The 23,917-nt window shown below is 41.1% G+C and overlaps 1 protein-coding gene across 5 annotated transcripts in view; it reads left to right on the plus strand.

Moving 5' to 3' along the window:
• The window catches only part of ZNF385B (zinc finger protein 385B), a 389,492-nt gene that overhangs the window by 283,102 nt on the left and 82,473 nt on the right, over window positions 1–23,917 (plus strand). For all 5 annotated transcript variants that reach the window (XM_072121590.1, XM_072121588.1, XM_072121589.1 and 2 more), the window contains one exon: window positions 6,384–6,526. In XM_072121590.1, the coding sequence (XP_071977691.1) occupies window positions 6,384–6,526 (143 nt within the window). The remainder of the gene's footprint in view (window positions 1–6,383; window positions 6,527–23,917) is intronic.

Genomic DNA, 23,917 nt, shown 5'->3' on the forward strand with positions numbered 1-23,917 from the left:
AAGCTACAGATGAAACTTTTAGACCTGGATCATATTATATTTATTAATAAGAATTTGATCATTCTAATTAATGCCCATGTTGCGGTTGTTTTTTTTACCTCTGAGGCTGCATTATTTTTGCATCAAAGGAACATCAGAAAACCAAAGGCTCCAACTATAATGTATTGTATATAGTAAGGTATAGAAGCCCCAATGGGTTCAGAATAAATGTGTACCCTCTGCAGCAAGTGAAAACCTTAATAGTATCTCAATGAAAGACTTAAAGGGGTATTCCGACGAAGGCAAGATTCTTAAATATACTCAGGATAACAAAATAACACATTCTCTAATTCACTCTAAAATACAGCATTTCACACATATAATTTCAACCTGCATCTATCAGTCCTGCTGTTTACAATTTTGATTGCCCTGGGATCTATCTGTAAGTCTTCTGATTATGGTTGGGCAGGGCAGATTCTTCTCATAAATAGCTTCTCCTGTCTGCTCCACCTCTCTGCCTCCTCCCCCCCCCCCCTATATTACAAGACCAGCTCAGATACAGACACTCCCTAAAGGCAACCAGCAGTGCGCACAGACTTATTCTACAAGTTCCAGATGAAATAAGGTTGGGGGGGGGGAGGTGGCACTCTGTGTGTGTTATAGCTAAGATGTAGCAGAGCTGAAATATCAGGGTGTGTTATATGCATCTCATTAATCTCATCATCTCTCATCACAGATCTGCTTCATCTTTCTTTTTCTCTGTGTTAGATACTACTGTTAGATACGAGAATGTTCAGAAACTAAATAAAAGTGTAGATAAACCTTGTACCCTGATAATCTAAGCACATTGTCAGCACACATCATATCATAGTAGAGAGTAAAAAGTAAAGGGTTAAAAATTATTTTTATTGTGTAAACATCACTGAATGATTAAAATCTGAGAACTTTCTTTCATGGGCAAACCCCTTTAACGACTTACTATATTGCATATTTTTAAGACATATACTAAAATAATGAAACAATAAAAATTCCCCTATGGAAATAAAGTATTAATTAGGTATTGTCATGATAGTAAACAAGCCAATAACAATCAATATGATGTACTTGCATTTGTGCTGGAAAATCTGTGTCAAATCCATTATATGGCTTTCCCGAATTGGATTTTGACTGACAAGCACTATATTTTGCTTTTTTTAAAAATATATGTGCTGATTTTAATGGAAAGGAAACTAGTCTTTAATCAGTCTCTCCGATGTCAAGAGTATGGTCCAAAGCTGTGTGTTCTAGCACAGGACCACCCATATGCCAATAGTCATAATTCTAGTTAGCACATTCTGTGCTACAACTATTTTACTGATTGCTGGGGAATAGTGAGGGCTATGGAAAAAATTCCCATGGTGAATGGTGCTTTTGACATGCTCATGTACACAGTGGCCGACATTATTAAACAATCTGGTGTACATTGCACAAAAATTAATGTGCAAACTGGTTGCAGGTGCATACATGAAGTCTTTCTGACAGTATTGTGTCACGGCTGCAGTGTGCACGCTGCAATAAAATACAGTGCATATTCGCACCAGCCACCACATTTATGTCAGAAGTCCAATACAATTGTAGCACAATTAAAGCACAAAGACCAGGGAGCATCAGATGCATGAATACCGTGCTCCAGACACAAATTTGTGGCCTCATATACATCCACAATGGACAGCAATGGCGGCCCGGCGGCAGTCCGGTGCCACTGCAGTCTTTGCCGCACACGCAAAAAGATAGAGCATGCTCTATCTCTCTGCGAGTGTGCGGCCGTGCGCCGCTATTCTCTATGGAGGGAGAAGGGGTCACTCCTCCTCACCTCCAGCACACGCCAGGCATACCGTGTGTGAGTGAACCCTGAGTGTGTATATACAGTATGTATAATTACCGTATATAAATGTATATATGAGTGCATATGATTGTATACATGTATGTGTGTAGAAGTATATAAGTATGTGTATATATAAATGTGTGTGATTGTATAATGTGTGTAGAAGTATAAGTATATATTTTTAAGAGGTAAGGGGATTCTATGCAGAAGACAGCTACAAGGATACTCGGTAAGGGCGGTCATAGCCGGGGCGAGTACACATCGGTGTGCTGGAGTGTAGTAGGAATGAGCGCTGCTCCCCCCCTCCCCTCAACATAAGAAAAAGTGTGGTACGACTGTAGAAACGTGGTGTCTACAGTCGTGGTGTAGACATGTATGGTGCAGTACGATGCAATGTGTGATACACACCGGCACAACGGCCGTCTGAATGAGGCTGAAAGGGGAGATTTATTAGTGCTTCTACCCTAGTTTCCTGGTGTAGAAGCACTAAAATAATCACAATTATTTCCCAAAAGGCAGCAAAGTGACCTAAACTGTCCCGCGTGAAGGAAAACCTAGCCTCAGATTTGCACTTCCGGTGCCCAGCAGCCAAGATGTACTAATGTCTGGAAGTAGTCTCCGCCAGGTCAGAACAGTTTAGAGCAAGCCCGACCTGGTGGAAATTTCAGCTAAAGTTCCACTACAAGAACTGGTGCAAATGGGTCTTGGAACATGATTTCTCCACCAGTAGAGTTCCCCCATAGTGTTGTTTGATTTAGGTATTTATTTTATCTTGCACGTGGACATTTGAATCTGAATTGGGACTCCAGAGTGTAACTTTATTACTATACTATTACATTTGATGGTTTAAGTAATGTACATTGGAACATACTTGACTTTTGTTGTTTATATTCAGAACCTGGAATAGTTACTAGCTATACGCCCATGAGATGTTTTTCTGGTGCTTACTGATACATGTAGTTCAGTGGCAGGCGCGGATACAACGGAGGAGGGGGGGCGCAAATGTAACAAATTTTTCCGCTAATGTGTTTTCCATTTTATTGCAAAACATAATCAGATTTTTAATGGAATAAAATTGCTAATACCTATTATTTCTCCTTTTTGCTATTCGCAATGTAGTTATGAAATGAAAGAATCCTGTGATGAGCCGTTAATTATGCGGAATAATTCCTATCTACAATGCGCCAGTTTCATTGGAGCTGAGTGTAATGGAAATGTATTTGTTGAATACGAGCTTTAAATTTAAGGTATTGAATTCTGCAAAAGGGAACCAATTACTCGGCATTATTTTCCTTACTATAGGAGAATATCCCTATAATGAATGTTTCAGTTCTTTTATATTATTTGATTGCTTACGTTTTATTCCAATGGTTACTTATAATTAAAGTTGTGATTCGCATCCTAAATATAGTGCGGTCTTTGTCTGAGAAGACGGGGGAGTTGTAGATACGTTTTTCTTCCAAGAATAACCCAATCAGTGCTTTGTTACACTCGGAATAATCTCCCTTTTGGGAATTCTCCTTGGGAATGCACTTGTTTTCAAACTGTACTGTAGCATAGCGACATAGAGATGGAGATAATGGTTTGTTAAACACATGTTATACATGCAGACATCACATATTTAGTAAGAGCTTTGAATGCCATATATTATATTTTAGCCATTTTTCGACATGCTATTGAAATTTCATTTATTTTATAGTCGGTTATTGACCCATAAATCTTATGCCTTTAAATAGAGACATGTGGGGGATTATTATACACTGGTTGATAAATCTGGTGGCCAGCGGTTATGATGGGTAGTTCTACACCAGGTATACAATTGCGCTATAGCATCAACCAGTTCCTGGCACAGCCAAGACACTGACACTCTCCTTCCAAACCCTCCACACCAATTAGGTATGGAGTGGGCGTAAGAGGGTAAATAGGCGCAATTCCTGCCAAATGACCAGGAATTGTGAACATAACCTGATAAATCTTTCCCATGTATGGTCATTCTTAGCAATCAGTATCTGGCAATAATCTTGCAACAAAAACGCCTCGCGCCATAAAGTTTTAAAATATTTGTAGGGCAGCACGGTGGCTGAATGGGTAGCACTTCTGCCTTGCAGCGCTGGAGTCCTGGGTTCTAGTCCCACCCACGACAACATCTACAAAGAGTTTGCATGTTCTCTCCTCCGGGTCCTCCTCCGGTTTCCTCTCACACTCCAAAACATACTTGTAGGTTGTTTAGATTGTGAGCCCCTTGGGGACAGGGACCGATTTGACATGCTTTGTGCAGCGCTGCATAATCTGTGTGCTTAATATAAATAAAGAATTATTATTATTTACGACTCTTACGGTAAAGGGGCGTGGCTTGGAGGTAAAGGCGGTTTGTTCTATGTTGCACCAAAACTTAAGAGGCTACAGGATAAAAGACTGAATTGAAAAAAATAATAATCGTGTGATATTTCATCAGTATCCGGCACTGCAATATGTCTACAGCTGTCAGGTCAGGGGGGTGGAAAGGTTTGGTGAGTTCTGATACTAATCTCCCTTATACCCACATGATGACTTCCCTAAATGACAGCCCCCTATTGGTTGAGATGGGGGGGGATCTGTAATCAAATCAAGTCAAAACGGGCATAGTGCATGAAAATAAAATCTCAAACCATAGAATAATCAAAGTACAAATCAGAATGCATGGGGAAGTCAAAAAACAGAGGAAACCAGAGTCTAGATGAGGGAGAACCCATACACAAGAAGGTTAACCAATAACTGACAGGGAATTCCAGACCTGCAAAAGTTTTTAAATCTGGCTAGTGAGTTTACTGAGATACAACTGAGCAGAATCTTCAAGGTTTTAACCTTTGTCTACCCCACAGTCCAGTAATGCCAGCTGAAGACATGAACATAGCAGCATAGGACTGTGTGATTTTCTTATACAGCTGAAGACAAGGTGAAATTTCCACTGGGTGGCTTGTCTCCAATTTCTTACCCACAGGTTCTGCTTTGTTGGACATTAGATTATTTGAAGCATTTTTTTACAATGCATAAGGCTCTGGGTGTAGCTCTCAGATTTTTTCTTATAGAAAAAAGGATTTTTAAAAAATAGAGAGGAGCTGACCCAATAAGGTTCAGGTTAGGCGAGTTTGGTGTTACCTTCAACCGAATTAAACCCAAACACCTGTGGTCAGTTCTGGCACCAAATCCAGGTGTTAACCCCATAAATGTAATCAGCAAAGCACCAATTGTGTATGTTAACCCATAAGCCAAACCTAAAATTATCACTTAAAGGGGTTGGCCACTTTACCTCATGTTTTTTGGTAATGTGTGTGTAAGTGTGTATGGGGGGGGGGGGGGATATTAGGTAATTTATGAATATACATCTATTACTAGTTCTGCACCGCTTTCTTGATATGTGAAGTGAAGCCTCCTGTCTTTTACCCTGAGCCAGATGTTACTGTCCATAAAATGGCCCCAGATGGATGGTCATGCGATCTCTAACTTTCTATGAGCAATAGCCAGTTAGAGATCACATGACCCTCCATTTGCAGCCATTTTATGGTCAGGGATGTCCTGCTGATGGGGTAAAAGACATATATAGAAAGCGGAGCAGAACTATTAATAGATGACCGATTTGCCATGCTTTGTGAAGAGCTGTGTAATCTGTAGGCACTATATAAATAAAGAATTATTATTATAAAGAATTATAATATTGGTAAATTACCTAATATCCTGCCCCACCCCCCCACACTTACACACATACATTATAAAAACATGAGTTAAAGTGGCCAACCCCTTTAAGTCCGGGTTTCAGGTTCACATCCCCAGCACATTGCAGTTCAGGTCCACTCATCCCAATTTAAAAACATGTAATATATATGTATATGTAAAGGAGAAAAGAAATCCACTATGGAAGATGTATCAGGGGTAATGTCCGTGCTTCTCTGGAAACAGATCTTACAAAGATGTAGTTATTATAGAATTTATAACCAACATGAAAGATCTAGACGCCTCAAGGACCTTTATTTATGGATGATTCTTGTATATCTTTAGTTCTGCCATTAATGGCGGCTCGTACGGCAGTGTGCAGCCTGCCAGGGGTCTGCATTTTCAGGATTTATGGCAGCTCTTAAAATCACAGTGTTCGAGCCTTTTCCCAATCAGTCAGGTTTCATTTGCTGTGTGATAACATATTGATCTTTCCCCTAAGACCGATATCACGCTGATGTCGAAAGCTTCATATAGAGAAATATCTTAGGCGGTTACGTTGTGAGAGATCGCAGGCGTAGACTACAGGACTGTTTGTATTCTGGTGTTATATGGAAATATAATTTTATACTGTTTAATATACATGCAGACGTTTTATTTCTAGAAATAGGTCCAGGGTTTCCCATTAGAAGTGTCTGGTATTACAGCTCAAATCCTTTGATTTTAATGAGGTTGAGTTGCAGTACCAGGCATAGCCAAAAGGAAGGGTGGCAGTGTTGGGCCAAATCAGGCCCCATAATTGTCCATAGATAATTTGTATGAATAACATAATTATTTCTTTTGTCACCAGGAAGTACATGTCACACCGCCGCTCTCCCTGCATTAGTCCGGACCCCAAGCCTTGTGGTACAACCCTCCTTGGATATGAAGCCATTTGTATCATTTCCAATGGAAAATAGTCCAGCTGTTGGTCTCTTCCCAAACTTCAACACAGTAAGTACATTTATGTAACATTATAGGAAACCTGTAAAGTGACATTTACTAGAAAGGGAGGGCGAGAAAACTCTCAGTATCAGTGGGTATGGTTCAAGGCTGTCAATCACCGAATGAGGGCGGGACTCTCACAGTCTAATCAGGACTCTTACTGTCTCCTCTTGGAGTCCTATCAGGATTTACCCTTCTTATAAATCCTACTCCAAATCATATAATAACTTTATTTCTCAGACCTCCACTTCTGTCCTTCTCTCATAGCAGAAAGGTAAACCTGAAATATTTTTTTCTTACTACAGTACTCTATATGTGTATAGTTTCGATGCATAGAACTTGATAATGGCCAAGCATCATTACTTATCCACAGTCCCCTGGAATGTGGTATGTTAGAATTTAAGGACCTAGACTACATCCTAGAACAATATGTACACTAGGTCCAATCCACCTCTTCAAAGGGGCACTACCATCCACTCTTTCTTCCTACCAAACTACCAGCACCCTTAAGTAAGGTATGAAATACCCTTTCTGGAATACCATCTTTTATGATCAGACTACTGATACCCATTTACCTACAAAAAAAAAAATCCAATCCAATTGGATACTGAGCTGAGAATGAGAAAAGTCACTTTTTACCTGAAATGAGTCGCATCACTTCAGACGCCTATTAGGTTCTATAGTAACAAGAAGCGTGGTATCATATTAAAGATAAGATTCTCATCTTTCAAATGGCATCAGGTTTGTGGAAAGGGTGAGGGTGCGATCACATGGACCACTAGTGATTCGTTTACAGTAAGACGCCGGGTTCTGGTTACCGCATGCTTGTGTTTCCATAGAAATGTATATGCGATCGGGCCGATGCCCGTCCCTATACACTTGCTCTGCTTTTGTAAACACAGTGCTAGCGGTACGTGTGCCGAACCCTAAAGAAAATCTACCATCAAATCAAGCGTGATAAACCAGGGACACTTACTCATATATCCAGACTCTGTGACTGTGGTAATCTTCTTATATTCGTCATCCATGGCCTCCTTCTTTCTAAAATCAACTTTAGTTAAAATGATGTTAATGATCTAGAAGGGCCCTTCCATATTGTAGCTTCACATGCTGGTACCCTGTCTCACTTTCCCCTCCCTCTAATTGATGTAATCTCACAGTAGCAGGTGAAGTTTCATAACACAGTGGGAGGGGGAAGTGCTCTTGCACAGTAAAGCTGCAGCATGGAGGGGCTCTGGTAACACCCCCAGAGGCCTTCTGGCTCATTAGCTAAAGTTTATTTTAGAAGGAATGAGGTAATGGATAACACATATAAGAAGATTACCACAGTCATGGTGCCTGGATCTAGGAGTTACGTGTCCCTGGTTTATCAAGATGGATTTTATGGTAGATTTCCTTTAAATAATGTAGTCTTAAGTACAGGGGCGTAACTAAGAGAGGCAGGGTCCCATAGTAGACTTCTGAATGGGGCCCCCTACCTCCTTAAAATATATATATTTCTACACTCTAATTTTTATACAATCACACACATTTATATACTCATGAATACATTTATATACATACACAAACAGTATACATACACCACATATACTAACATACAAGATCTACACACCGAAATACCGCAGATGCAGGGGCCCCCGGACGCTGAAGGCCCCATAGCAGCTGCTATTGCTGCTACCCCTGTAGTAACGCCCCTGCTTAAGTACTATAAGGCCAAGAATTGACTCTTGTAAAACAGGAAATGAATCCAGCGCTTGACCCAGGTAAGTAGTAAAACTTCTTCTTTTATTGAAATAATGCTTGTGGCAATACAGCTTAAAATGCACGAACCGCCTGTATCTTGAGTCATCAGCGAGCTATGACAGATGGTGGTAACCTGGCTTCGCCTACCGTTTCTAGTGTCCGCAGACACTCTTATTCATGGCTAAGAATTGACATCTGAAGTGACGCTTCCCCTTCAGCCTCTAAAAGGGACTCTTTTCAGCTCATTTGGATCTTATATTTTTTATAGGTACACAGGTGAGATCTAAAAAGGTAAAGACATTTCATACCCCACCTGATATATACTGTTTATTATGCTATTGCTGTTTGTAAATGATAAAGGTGTCTATAAAGGTGAATCTATACTGTAAGTAGGATGTTTTCATTGCCTGGAAGATATTTATTTACTGGAGATGAGTTGTTTTACAAATCTCCCTTATTTCGGTTGTGCCTGCTATTTATTTAGAACACAGACAAGGAATAACAAGTTTCCGTCTAAGTCGTCTGAGGGTTGAATTGCAGTGCAGGGAGCCGTGCGCTTAGCTGGGAAGGCTTCTCCAAACACGGTTTAGAGTGGGGGCATTGATTTTTTTTTCTTAACTGGAAAGAGTAAATTGATTTTGGGTTTCATCTCACCGAAAGCTGTTTTCATATGGATTTAAATCAATGTTCCATCATCTAGGATGAGTAATGCTTTTACTTAAAGCTGCGAGAGCTTTCCTGTTTGACTTTGAATTTTCCAGACGACACACATTAATGAATCCCTCGTCTAAATAGATATTTAAGGCTCCGTGGAATGAATTGTATGCAAAATTTATAGTATTTTAATAATGCGCTTGTTTCCTACTGTTCTTGTTATCCTCCGTAATGATCTCATCTCCTCCACATTGGTCATTTAAATGCACTGGAAGGAATCCTAATCCGCCCGCTGTCTAATGAGGAGCATGTTCATCAGGAGTGGCCATATCATAATGAGGAGCATGCTGATCATGGGAGGATTGCTACTGTGCAAATCAGGACCCGGGCAATAGATGGAAAACATAGATCCCTGAACTCCAACATTACAGTAGCTCTAAGTCTAAAGTAACCCTTTAAATGCAATGAATCATTCTGATCAGGTATCTCTGTATCTGGGGTGGGTTAAGACCATGATGGGCCCTAGGTTGTAGGAATATTATAAACCCTAATTCCTGTAATCAGTGTTGGACTGGCCCAGGATGAAGACATCCAATTTTGAGGGCTACTAGAGTTTATTTTTTAGGTTTGATGAACGGTGGGCCCTCAGGATAATTTTATCTGCTGGGCCCAAGGAACTCCAGTCCGACACTGCCTGTAATCACTTCCTTCATATGATACTAGAATCAAGCTTCTTGGGGAATAGAGGATGTGTCCCTTTTGCCTGCTGTGGCTCTTGTGTACTTGTGTATTGAGAGGAGGAACCGATGTGTAAGGATTTCATGGGTGAGGGTCCTTCTGAGTATAAAATTTGGTGGTTGGTTTTTGGTGTCCATGGGCCCCCTAGAAGGCTTGCGCCCTGGCTGCCTCCTAAACCGCTTATATTATAATTCACTACTGCTCTGTATTGTGATTAATGTTCATACTAGAAAACCCAAGACCATTTCACCATATTCCCAATTGTATTAGGAATGTCTAAATTTTACAGACCTTTTACAGACCGAGTGCCCAAGCTACAACAAAAACCCAGTTATCGCAAAGTGCTGTTTAGGCAGTGACTTATTGCTCCCTGCTTTGTCACAGCTTTCAATTGTATCAGCATCCTGAGGACACCAATACAGTAAAAAGAAAGAGGAGAAACTTGGATTATTATTGTAGGGTTCTGTGAAGATGAGGATTTGTGGGGGCCCAGTGCAGGAGTTCCAATGATAATCCAGCCCTGTCCACACCTTCCCGCTCCTCATGTAGTCCCAGGCAGCCAAGGATGAGTCACTTTAAAATAGCACTGATAATGGTGCATTCTGTGTGGCCTGGGACCTCAGGATGAGGCCTTGAGTCCTTGCTGAGAACTCTGTGCAGGGGTGATGATATAAGTGCCAACAGTGCCATATGTTCACCTCCACGTCCCATATTCTATACTGCTAGAAAACAAGCTAATGAATTAAAGAATCAAAGTCTACCACTATTTCTCCTATTTCAACCAAGCATACCTCCTTCTCGCTGACCGCACCCTGATGCAGGATCTATCCTTAATTAGCCATAAAACCTTGCACTTTCTGAAATAAAATTGCTATTTAAATTATGCACATTAGCCCTGAATGTCACACAGGGCTCCCTCTAATTATCCCCGCCTAATGCGTGTTGTATATTCTACCCACTCCCTCCTATTCCACAGTTCCCGAGAGCCAGGGACTCTTGCGCATGCGTGCTCTTTCATTTTTGCATATCCTTAAAAACTGATGTTAAATGGATGACACACAGAACATGTTTCCAGCATACAGATAATATACTGATTGCATAGTGAACACGTACTGAATAGTACACTTTTATGTCCCATATAAGAGAAGATATTGAGGGGCATTTATTATTTTTGGCGCATTCTAGAATTTTTGCTTTCTTCTGTGTGGCAAAAAATACTAAACTATGTAGAAGAACAAGTTTGTTATCCAGAACTGCACTAATGAAGCAGGAGTGCATTAAAAATAAATCAAGTTGCTAAAGGAGATCCCCAGGAGACGAAAGCAGCCTGAAGAGGGAGGCCGAGCAAATTCCAAGCACCAGCCAAATTGGTCGAGTGGAGGAACTCATTCGTCTGCTTTTGCAACCACAAATTTCCAAGCTTCAGACAACCAATGTTCCTCCGTTACCTGCTGTTCCTCCACCTGATCCACAACCCTCCCCCACTGTCTTCCCCACTACTGTTTTACCAGAAATTCCTCCGGTATCCCATTGTCTTTCTGCACCCAATGTAATCTACCCTTCTTCTGCTGCCCCTGAAATATATTACTCATCTGATGATTTTTGTGATTCGGATGATATTAAAGGGAACCTGCCACCAGGAGAGCCATTTTTAGCACTCCCCAGTCCCCACAGAGCACAGTACATACACTGCCAAGGTGTTTTTGTATTAAAAATTGGTTTTACAGAAAAAAAGATATGTTATATTGTACCATTCATTAGCATCTGCTGTGTGACTAGGCAGTTGCCAAATGGGAGGGGCTGGAAAGGAGCAGTTCCCCCCACCCTTGGGGAACAGCTACTCCATGTGACCTTTTCAAATATATGAAAACACCCATCACTGGGCTTAGCAATGCCCCCTGCTCCTGTACAGCCAATCCCAAGTGTGGGGAGTTATTCATAAATTTGAAAAGGTCACATGTTTCCCAAGGGTGGGGGGGGGACTGCTCCTTTCCAGACCCTCCCATTGGGCAAATGCCTAGTCACACAGCAGATGCTAATGAAAGGTACAATATACAAGATACAACATATCTTTTTTTCTGTAAAACCTATTTTTTATACAAACACACTTTGGCAGTGTATGTAATGTGCTCTGTGGGGACTGGGGGAGTGCTAAAAATGGGTCTCCTGGTGACAGGTTCCCCTTAAGAAGAAGAAGAAGTTCAAGTTTTCAATGAAGGAGAAAAAACTTATTGTGGAAGTAGTAAGTTTTTTTATTATTTTGATGAATTTGGTGTCCTCCATCATTCCAAGCTCTACACTTTGGAATGTTCTTCTCCTTTTCTTTTAGACAAGGTTTTTGCTGGTCCATTTTTGCAGCAGAAAAAAACATAAGTTAAATATAAGTAACAGGCGCAAAAATAAAGCTCTGTCCCTGGAGATGGATAGTTGGTTGCTTCAGTAACAGGATGAGGCAAACTCCTGAAGGTGGATGTCTGATTGGGCCTGATGGATGGAGGCCATGTGCTCCAGCACTCTGTGGGCTCTCCCTGGAGAAACAGACCAGAACCTTCCACGCCAAAGGTTTATTTAACCTTTGGGATTGTCCAGCTCAGGTTTATCATCCAACCAACACTGCTATACAATGCATAAGCACTGCTTATTTGTAGAAATCTGTACAGGCAGTCCCCGGGTTACTTACAAAATAGGGTCCATAGATTTGTTCTCAAGTTGAGTTTGTTTGTAAGTATATATTATATATTTTATAACTGTAGTTCTAGACAGATTTTTTTTCTGCTCCAGTGACAATTGGAGTTTCAAAATTTTTTGCCGTAATGGGACCAAGGATTATCAATAAAACTTCATTACAGACACTTTATAGTTCATCATTAGAGTCTGGGACTATAGTAAAGCATCCAGAGAGCTTCACTAGAGGTCACAGTGGGCAGAGAGGTCTGTCTGTAACTAGGGGTTGCCTGTAAGTCAGGTGTCCTTAAGTAGGGGTCCACCTGTACTAGGTTGTATGATACTATATGTGCACAAGTCTACTTATGGAAACATTTTTGTTCTGGACAGGGAATGGTCGCGGAAATGCAGAAAATGTTAAATGTGTAAAGTACAAACATTCTGCATTTTATTTTATATTTATTTATGCTCTATTTTACATTTGAAACAATTTTGTATTTTCTTTGAATGCTGCAATGGCTAAGACATCAAAGCTTATGTTATTACATGTTGTACAGAATGTAAAGTTGAAAAGATAAAATGTAAAGAAATTTAATAACGTTACACAGAATAAAAGCAAAAAAGCAACACGGAAATACTTGTGTTTAAACTAAGTGGGGGTCATTTACTAAGGGCCCGATTTGTGTTTTCCCGACGTGTTACCCGAATATTTCCGATTTGCGCCGATTGTACCTGAATTGCCCCGGTATTTGAATAGCCCCGCACGCGATCGGATTGTGGCGCATCGGCGCCAGCATGCGCGCGACGAAAATCGGGGGGCGTGGCCGAACGAAAACCCGACGTATTCGGAAAAACCGTTGCATTTAAAAACGGAAAATGTGTCGCTCGGGACACGCTTACCTTCACTCAGCCGGCCTCGGTGAATTCCGGTGCGTTCAGATGCTTTTCAGCGCAGCAGCGCCACCTGGTGGACGGCGGAGGAACTACCTTATTAAATCCCGGATGGACCCGAATCCAGCGCAGAGAACGCGCCGCTGGATCGCGAATGGACCGGGTAAGTAAATCTGCCCCATTATGTTTGAAGTAATATTTATGGAAATAATAAATAACATCCAAAGTATTTCTAGTAAAACGTTTATTGATTTCAACTTTCTATTTATATTCCCTTGGTAGATAAAGCCTCTCACTGTCACGGATGCACCCACGATCCTTTCGCGGATCGCGGGCACACCCGTGCCCCTCTATGTGCCGTGGTCCCCGCTGCCGCTGTCCCGCTCCCCGGCCTGGACTCACCTCTCCACGCTCCTGGCTGTACTCCTGCTAGGCCGCGCTCTCCCTAGCAGCGGGACTTAAAGGGCCAGCGTCCTCCTGATTGGCTCTGGCTAATCTGGCTTGCCCTTATAATCCGGCACCTCCCTTCACTCCTCGCCGGATCTTCAGCATCATTCCTGCTAAGTGAAAGCCCTCCTGAGTTCCCTGTGTTTCCAGTGTACTTCTGTTTTACCAGAGATCCTCTGTGTTGTTACCATTCCTGTGACCTGCTGTGCCTTCCAGGGCTCCTGTCCTGCTGTGCCTTCCAGGGTTCCTGTCCAGTGGAAACTACAGTCCGTGCCAGCGTTACCAGTATTCCTTAGTGTTTCCTGCTGTCATCTCAGGTTTGGACTGTTTCCTGCCGTACTACCTTGGCTGCCAAAACTGGCCTCATACCATCTCCCATGGTGGCCCAGAGGGTCCACAGACTCTTCCAAGAGACTTTTCCACACACTTTCCCTCCTCAACTGTGACACTCACCTAGTCCAACTAGTTTCCTATACTCGATTGATGAGTATAGCTGGAAACAGCTCTGTCTACAGTTGGGTGTCTATTCCTTATGAAAGAGACTTACTGGTTTGGCTATTAATCCACATCGTGTCACCTGCCTTCTGGAAAGTCATGCATTAGCGATAGGGAGCTGCCTTCTATCAGGTACCACTACAGGTGGTTTCCCATCTTGGGAATGTAAAGACTCATACTGTATATGTAGTTGTGTTTCTTCCCTATGATTGTTATCATGGTTTTAGAAGGTGTTTTCTCTAGTAATGAAGGCAGCCTCTCTCTCTGTCCAGATCTAAGCCCTACGGAGAGATACTTGTTAAGATGAAGCGGTCTACTGTCCCTTATGGGATCAGCCAAAGGTTTTTATTTTGTTGGATTGCCTCAATATTGTGACCTACGTCCCTCAAAGATGAGATCCAGCATGTCTGTCCGGAAGACACTACTCATTATAAAGTCTCCACAGAGAGAAGAATTACTACAGGTGACTACTGTTCATGACAGAACCGCCAGAGGGACAATTAGAGGAGTGCAGTCTCTATCTTCTTTTCCTTTCCTTGAACTTTTTCTGCTTTACGTGAACTTTTGAAGTCTTTCCTGAATTCTTTTTATAGATGTGTTCAATATTTATTTGGACGTTTGTATGAGATGCCAGATTCTGCACTACAATAATACTGTCTCTTGTAGTAAACCTGAGGTTGGATTTTAGGGAAGCCTATAAATAATGCTTTTTGTAGCATTTGGATGTACGATACTACAAAGACCAACTTGTGATCCAGTTGAGGGTGATCGATGACGGTATATCTATGGTTGTACGAAGAGTCTTTACACAAAGTTGCTCAAGGCAAGATTAGAAATTGTTGTAATAAAATTACCAACTTTTCAAAACAAAAGTTGTAAGCAAACTGCAGATCTAAGCAGAACATATTCTAGATTTATTAAGTAGGCAAACCCACTTTAAACCCACAGATCTCAGCTCCAAAGAATCCTGCCTAATGATGAATGTGCCCCGTTGAGTTTGTAAATTTTTCTAGAGACTCTTATCTTAGAGAAGATCCAAATCTATGGACTCTTGGATATCTTAGACTTATCTGTATGCCTGTTTTGAGATGTTTCTCCTTTTTCTATGCCTCCCCTTTACTGAAGTGAAATTTCAACAAAGTTTGTGACTTTTTTAAAAAAAAGAGTTAATTACTTTGTCTTAAAGGGAGTCTACCAGCAGTTTTGACCATGCAAAGTTGAAAACAGTCTTAGATATTGGCCTTGGAAATCTATTGTTTTTAACATCAGGAATGTGAAAAGTGCAGATATTCCAGGATTGTAACTGGACTTGGTGTACTAAGGTACACTCCTATGTGATATCTCTTAACTAATCACCTAAGTAAAAGCTAACCAATTGCATCCACTGCACCTCCAATTTTGTATCTACTACCAGGTCCATTGAATATTTGGCTTTTGTAATGTAGAAGTCTCATCCTACAACTTCTAGCAGATACTAATACATTCCTTGAGACTTTGGTTTTGTTACTAGATACCTATTTTCTCTGTAAAGTAATACTCTGAGCCCAGCTTCATTATCATTCATATGTTGGTCACACCCCACCATCCGGACAACGTCTTCATTCTCATCTTACCAGTCCGGCCACTGATATTCCATAATGGATCTACCAAGTAATGCAGGCTTAAAATATTTAAAGAGAAGCCAGAGAGGACGCTCTAGTATATAGCCGTGTCTACAGAATTGTGCCAATAGAAAAGTATTAAACAATAACTTAAGATTGAACTAATATTCTGCTTCTATATTTGAAGCTCCATATTTTAGATGATATGTAGCCACAAATATTAGCAACTTAAGAATCATATATTTATAAATTGATAAAAAGGTTTTCTGATTATTCACAAAGCAAAGAGGCAGCAAAGAAATTCCTGAAATGCTCTGGAAGCCACCTGCCAATCTCTGTCTACAGACACCCAGTGATGATGCACCACAGGATCGGTTATGCCAGTTAATGTCACCCATGGCCTCTGAGACCAATCGTCGACTACAGTGATTATTTGAGAGTACAGCATACCCAGTTTTTTTGTGAAATGGATTTCCTGTCTACATGAAAAGTAAATTGTCAATGTATGTAGAATTGCAGTATATTGTAGGAGCAATCAGACCCCCCAGGGTTAAAGTACCCTAGGGGTCTAAAAATATAGTTACATTTTAATATATATATATATATAATATATATATATATATATATTTAAATAAACCTAAAAGTTTACATCAACCATTCCCTAGAACTGATCTAAAAATACTTAAAATATAAAATAAATCAAATAAATACATCACAAACATATTAGGAATTCCCGTGTCCCAAAATACCCGGTGTATCAAAATATAAAAATGGTGAACCCCATAATAGAAAACAGTGGTCAAAAGGCCGAATAGATACTTTTTCAAATAAAAGTGCTCAAAATGCTGTGCAGTCCCCAAAATGGTAACAATGAAAAGATCCGCTCGTCCCACAGGTCCATACACCGAAGTATGAAAAAATGATTAGGGCAAAATAAAGAAATTTATTTTGTACAAAAATTTTTATATTTTAAAAATCTGTTAAAACCTTAAAATGCTTATTGTCATACTGTCAATTGGAGTGTGGAAGCACATAAAAGAATGTGACAGTCCGACAGAAAACTGGCGCAAGCACCTTAGTAAATGTGGGCCATAGTGTTATATTTTTTTTTAGTTCAGCAACTATGGCGGTGCACTGAATTATGGGAGGATCCAGAAAAATCCAAATGTTAGGACCACTGCTGGGTCTGTCTCAACAATCTTCTTCAGGAGTCCGTGAATATCGCTGTATATACACAGATATCTAGCAGGGTCATTAATGACTACAATTACGGCTGAACAAATCACATTCCCTACAATACAATCCTAGATTCTTCCTGCAGATCTGTGATCTCTGAACATTTAATCGCAGCATTAATAAAGACCTCCACAATTATCCTCTGTGCTGTGACCTTTGCTTCTTGCTGCTGAATTCGCAGTTGGTGCATGTACCGGGGACAGATGTGCCGTTATCCCATAACATCTTTTATTTCCAGCTCAGGGGTTCAGGCTTCTCCTGCAATGTCTCTCCGCTCTGTTCTGTCTGATTCGATTGAAGCCAAACTGTTCTCCCTTCTGTTTGCATATTTTATGATACCCATTGAGAGAAGTGGAAACTTTTCTGTCTTCTGAGTGTTAAAGAAACTTAGTTTCCCTTTATTGGACCTTGTGGGATACACTGTGTAAACTCTGGGGAGATGTTGTTCTTGAGCTAGTTATACCCGTGTAATTCTTATCCGCTGGTGTGAATAGAATGTATGTGCTGTGTGTATCACCTATAGTTATGATTGGAAAAATGTCAGGGATTCCTATTTTCTACCCAAACAGGATAATCTTTTATATATTTGGATTTATAGGGAATTTTGGGTCATGGAGATACCTAACATGTTTCTGATAGTACAGTACTTGTTTCTTTTTAAATGTATTCTAGGGGAAAGGGGATTATTTCAACTTGAAATTGTTTAAGATTTTTTATTTATTTAGTATACAGGCAGTCCCGGGTTACGTACAGGATAGGTTCTGTAGGTTTGCTCTTAAGTTGAATTTGTATGTAAGTCGGATTTGTATATTTTATGATTGTAACCCCAGCCAGAATTTTTTAGTTTTCTTTTGACAATTGGATTTTTAAAATATTGGGTTGTCATAAGAATCAGGATTAACAATTAAGCTTAATTACAGACACCTTAGATAAATGTTATAGCTGATTATTATAGCCCAGGGCTAATGTACAGTAAATTACCAAAATCCAAAGGTCCGTTTGTAACTAGGGGTCATCTGTAAGTCGGGTGTTCTTAAGTAGGGGACTGCCTGTATATAGGGTACTTTAACCTTAGGGGGTCTGATCGCTTATGCAATACAGGCAGTCCCCGAGATAGGTTCCGTAAGTTTGTTCTTAATCAGAATTTGTATGTAAGTCGGAACTCTATAGGTTATAATTGTAACCTCAGCCAACATTTTTTTTTATCTCTGTGACATTTCTGTGGGTTGGCTCTAAAACCAGGATTAACAATAAAGCTTAATTGCAGACACCTTTTATAACTGTTATAGTTGTTTTTTGTAGCTTAGGGCTTAAGTACAGTAAATTACCAACATCTACAGGTCCCTTTGTAACTAGATGTCATCTGTAAGTCTGATGTTCTTAAGTAGAGGACCACCTGTATATTGACATACGTACTGTATTGCAGTATCTTGTGTATTTGCTGGTGCAAATACACAATGTCACAGATCTGACCGAGTGAGGCCTTGGAGTCTCTATGTGACTCGGTGCCATATGAAGTCATACTCCATCCTACTCTTTGTGTGCATATATTTAGGAAATTGTGAGGAAGTGTCACAGCCCCGGTCCGGAGTCATGGCACAGGTGCCCCCCGAGATCCATGTTGCAGATCGCGGGTGCACCCATGCTCCTCTGCCACTGTCCCCGTTCCCCCAGGTCCATTGTCATCTCACCTGGCTCCAGACTCCACGACAATCCCGTCCTGGTCCCACGCCTGCTTCCTCTGAGGCCGCGCTCCTGCTGCATGCTGAGGCTGCGTGCTCCCGAGCCTAGGGCGCGCACGATTCTTCAGGAATTTAAAAGGCCAGCGTACTCCTTATTGGCTCTGGCATCCCGGCTCTGCTATATAGCCTGGCGACTCCCCGCATCCCCTGCTGCATCTTCAGGTCATTCTACTGAAGAGAAAGCCTCCTGAGAGTTTCCAGACGCCTCCGTGATTCCTGAGCGTTTCCAGATGCCTCCGAGTTCCATTTTCCTGTGGTGTTCCCATGTTCCTGTGGTGTTCCCATGTTCCTGTGGTGTTCCCGTGGCAGTCCCTTAATCCTGTGGCGGTTCCGTGCTCCTGTGGCGGTCTGGTAATCCTGTGGCAGTCTGGTAATCCTGTGGTGGTCCTGTAATCCTGTGGCGGTCCGGTTATCCTGTGGCGGTCCGGTTATCCTGTGGCGGTCCGGTTATCCAGTGGCGGTCCGGTTATTCTGCCAGCCGTCTTTCCGAGGTCCTGCCAGCCATCCTTCCAAGGTCCTGCCATCTCGTGGTCCTGCCATCCCGTGGTCCTGCCTTCCCATGGTCCTGCCTTCCCGTGGGCCTGCCTGCCCTGTGGCTGCCACTGCGGGCCTAGTCACACCCGTGGAGCGACCTGGTAGCTCCCCGCCGCAGCAAGACCATCCCGCTTTGCGGCGGGCTATGGCGAAGACCAGGAGTCCACTTAGACTCCGCTCCCGGGTTGCGGCTAGCATCGTTATCCCCCACGGTGGTCCAGGGAGTCCACAGACTTTAGCCCCAGAGACTCTCCCCAGACCCCAGTGCGTGACAGGAAGCATGGCACAGAAGAGAGTATGACTGTGGGTTTCTATGGGTTTGTTTGAACAGCTCTAATTGTCAACATGGCATCTTATTCTAGAACCATTTTGTTCTGCATTGAAGGTTAATCTCTGTCTTCCTGACTTATTTCTGCATTCCTGTTTGCACTTATTAGACTGTGCCTGCGGATGTCATGTATGATGAATCAGATTAGAGCCCAGTCCATGTGCTGAAATAGGAATGAAGATGTGTTACATTTCATTAGTCAGATCTATGGTATTGATTTTGCTCAGGTTGATTCACAAGGGCATCTGATAATATTTAAGACTCGTTTTACGACAGCATTGATCTTACCTATGAAAATTTACACCTTACACCATTAATGTTACTATTTGACAAGCAACACCACAAACTCTATCACCCACGTTTATTCTGGAAAGGGCTACACTTGGTGGCATTCTTTGTGGCAATGGTTAATTTTAGACATAACTATTTTCTTAATTAATAATAATAATTCCTTTATTTATATAGTGCTCACAGATTACGCAGTGCTGCACAGAGATTTCCAGACCAGTCCCCATGGGGCTCACAACCTAATCAACCTACCAGTATGTTTTGGAATGTGGGAGGAAACCGGTGGACCGGGGGGGGAACCGATTCAAACATGGAGGGAATATACAAACTCTTTTCAAGATGTTGTCCAGGATGGGACTTAAATCCAGGACCCCCGCGCTGCAAGGCTGTAGTCCTGACCACTGAATCACTGTGCCTGTAAATGTTAGGCATTGGAAGCCAAAATTCACAATTCTGAGAACCCCAGTCAGATCGATGTGGAGGTGGTATGAAAGTTATTGGTAGACTCATAAGAACAGATTCAAGTAATATAGTACATGGACAAGTAGAGGCAGCCAGGTAAGATGGGGGCTCAGTCAGAGGGACTCTCCAACTTGTAGAGGTTTTTGTAGTTTAAGGACCTTTGGTGGACCTTCAAAATTCCTAGAAGGGCTTGTACACATGTATGGAGATTCCAGGAATGGACCTGTCTTATTGACGCCAGTATCAGATTTGTTGGGTGGTTTGTAAGGCCATGGAACTATAAGCCCAAGGCTGCTGCCCAAATTGCTCATATATAAAAACCTCTTGTAATTTAGACTTGCTGGTTCATTTTCATGGTCAGACACAACTTTACGGTCAATAAATTAGTGATAACTGCAGTTTCCGCCATTCCCCATTATGTTAGTGAAGGTTCATCGAGGCAGAACTTGCACCTTACATTGGTTACACAAAGCCTATTGTTCTGGACGCATAAGAGAAGATGCTACGGTCATTGCCCGTCTATAAGGTCACTTATCTCTGAGTACTTCTCACATACACATTGCCGCAGGTCATTCAGCTATTGTTGTGTGACTTTGTTATAATTAAGAATGGATAGGAATGAGGACAGGTGCATAATGGGAACTATTGTGATGGAGAGATGGATTATGATTAGCAAAATATACAAAAGTTCATACAAAACGTTACAATATTCAAAGGGGTTTTGAAAAGAAAAGTTAATTTTTTAATTTCTTTAGTTTTATAAGGTTTCTCCTTCATGTAAATGAATTCTTGACTACTCTCAGAAATTAATTAAATTAATTAATTTAATTAATTAATTAATTAAAAAAAATAATGAAATTCCCAATTCCAAAAAGTTATTGTACATTCTACAACTCAGTGGGGGTCATTTATCATTAGTCTGGGACTTTGCACCTGTCTATTTATTTTTTCTTTTGGGTTTTGGACTTGTTTAATTTATCTTAGAGGGTAATTTATTTGGCATTCAAGTTTTTATGTTTTTTGGCAACTTAAAAAAAAAGTTACAGAATCTTGAGCTACGTATACCATCCTATAGCCTATATCTGCGTTAGACTAAAGTTTATTTTTGCAAAAAGTTGCGACTTTTCATAAGTGCACATCCAGATTATAAAGCTGTATTAGGTGCAACACTGAAAAAAAATCTTGTACCAAACTATGCTGGGTGAGTGTGAAAAGTCCCAAATTTGTCTGCAAATATTCAAATGTACCAAAAATGGCACCAAAATAAGAGGAAAAGACAAATGAACCCCAATGTCTTCTATGAGGATGAAAAAGACTTATTCTGCACTAGATTCATATATGTGTCTGGTGCTGGGTGATAAATCTGTCCTAGTATAAGACTGTCTAGTTGTACTCTGCACCTCCTATTAGTTGGCTTACCTTACGCCACAAAATTAGGACAAAAGTCTGTCGAGTCAGCAGTACTTTTGGTGCACGGACCTTTTTGGTGTGAGGTCATGCGCCTTTTTCACAGGCCTCGCCCCTTTTTGTCGAACTAGTCGTAAGAGAGGCAGAAAACTGTCTAAAACCCTTTTTAAATGTGGTACAGAAACTTTTTTAGTGCAAATCAAGACGGAATTCTGTTGTAGACTGATTAATAAATCTCCCCCAATATATGCAACAGAATTGTTGGACAGATCCATGCTTTATCTTCAGAAGCAAACCAAATAGTTGCATTTTTTCTCAACGCAGACATTCTGAGAAAATCTTCCACATGTGAATGTACTCCTTAATCTATTTTAACCTGTTCCAACAAAATTGCCATGCCTTATTTAGGCATCCACACATTCCGGTTTTCAGGTGCAGTTTTTGACGCCCAAACCAAGAGTGGAGTGAAAAAAAGAGAAGCAGCACCTCTAAATGATATATTCTCATTTATGACTCGCACCTGCTTTTGGCTTATAAAACTGCATCAGAAAATCTGAATGTGTAAATGCAGCCTCAAGGTTATTGCCCAGGATCTGCTTTGGCCATCGTGATCATCATGGTGACATCAGTGGTTGGCAGCTGCACTAAAGTCAAAAGTGACTGGTGAGGACTGGAGTGATGACCTGGATGTCGTATCATAAACCATAAGCTCTATTTCAATCCTTGGATTGTTTGTGATGCTGTATGTTGCGCTTTTTGTTTTGATGTGTTACCCCCCCGCCCGTCATTTACTAATCATGTGATCTTATTATTAAATGGCAGATGTCTACATGTGTGCAATTAAGGTTAGGACTATTTGCCAACACTTATGCAGTTTTCTTTGATGTTCATGAATTGATGTTTTACAGCAATGAAGTGGTTGCATGCCTATGTGGGTATTTAGATTTCTGTCAACTCATTCATATTTACATTTCTCGATGTGACTATTACACCAGTGTTTTTCAATTATGTTGGAACACGTGATCTTGTCGTGCAGGTTTAAATCGTTTGTATTATAGATGTGTTAGTTAGCCATAAGTAAGGGTGCCTAGTGCACCAGAAACATGGCGGCCATTTTTTTGCTGTGTCCCATGTATTTGTGAATGGATTAAATAAAGAAGTACGGTACAGTAAGAGCTGGATCTTCGGCTTCGTTTTTGGAATCCTTTGGAATAGAAGCTATACCTCAAACCTGACAAATGCTACAAACAATTGACTCTGTACCAGTTCTACACCGGCCCCACTATCTAGAGAAGATCATTGCCATTTCCAAGTTTACTACATAGGATTCTAGGTCAGCCATTAAATTAACCAGAGTGACTATGCATATAGTATAAAGCCACCTCTCTCATGAGATAGAGAAGTCGGCCAAGACCCTCTTATTCTTGATGGGACGGTGGGAGAGCTCCACGTTACAAGTATGTTCCAGGACACCTTCTTCCAGAGACCTTCATGATACCTTTGACATGATACATTTGACCCATTTTATTTCACAGTCAGAAGATATGTTCTTTCTTATCATTGTTTTGACCAGATGTAATCACAATTTAGTTGATGGGAGGGGTACATCTTCATGAAATATTAAGGAATGTTGCCACCTTTCCATTTGAAGCAAGCAACGCTTACATGGGAGCATATTTTATATCTTGTATGTGATTGGCAAAGACAATATAGACTCGACTGAGCCGCACAAACGGCAATAATTCACGGCCCATAGCCTTCTTTTGGGAAGGCACCATGCTTGGCATCACCGGGAACGTGCCAGCAGCTCGCACCACACAGGTTCTTTACCTGCCCATTTTTGTGGTCCTGGCAGTCACTGCCTATGGATATCGGAGTCCAGTTCACCTGTTGATGCCAGACAACAAACAACGGTATACGGTTCATTGCTTGTAGCCCCAAAAGGGCACATGTTTGTGTGCACAGGATCTTAAAAATATAAAAACTTCAGAAATATGATTTTATAGCTGTACTCAGATTGACTTCTAGTTGTAGTTTAAGCTTCATGTGAAGTTTTTCCAAATGTCCAATTAGCTATAGCGTAGACCTTGTGCATTGCATTGTTCCCACTGTTAGCCTCCGGCTATGGCAAGACAAGAAGTTGTAAGTGTCTATATTGTTTCAGTGATCG

Source organism: Engystomops pustulosus, chromosome 8, assembly GCF_040894005.1.
Source record: "Engystomops pustulosus chromosome 8, aEngPut4.maternal, whole genome shotgun sequence".
Lineage (NCBI taxonomy): Eukaryota > Metazoa > Chordata > Amphibia > Anura > Leptodactylidae > Engystomops > Engystomops pustulosus.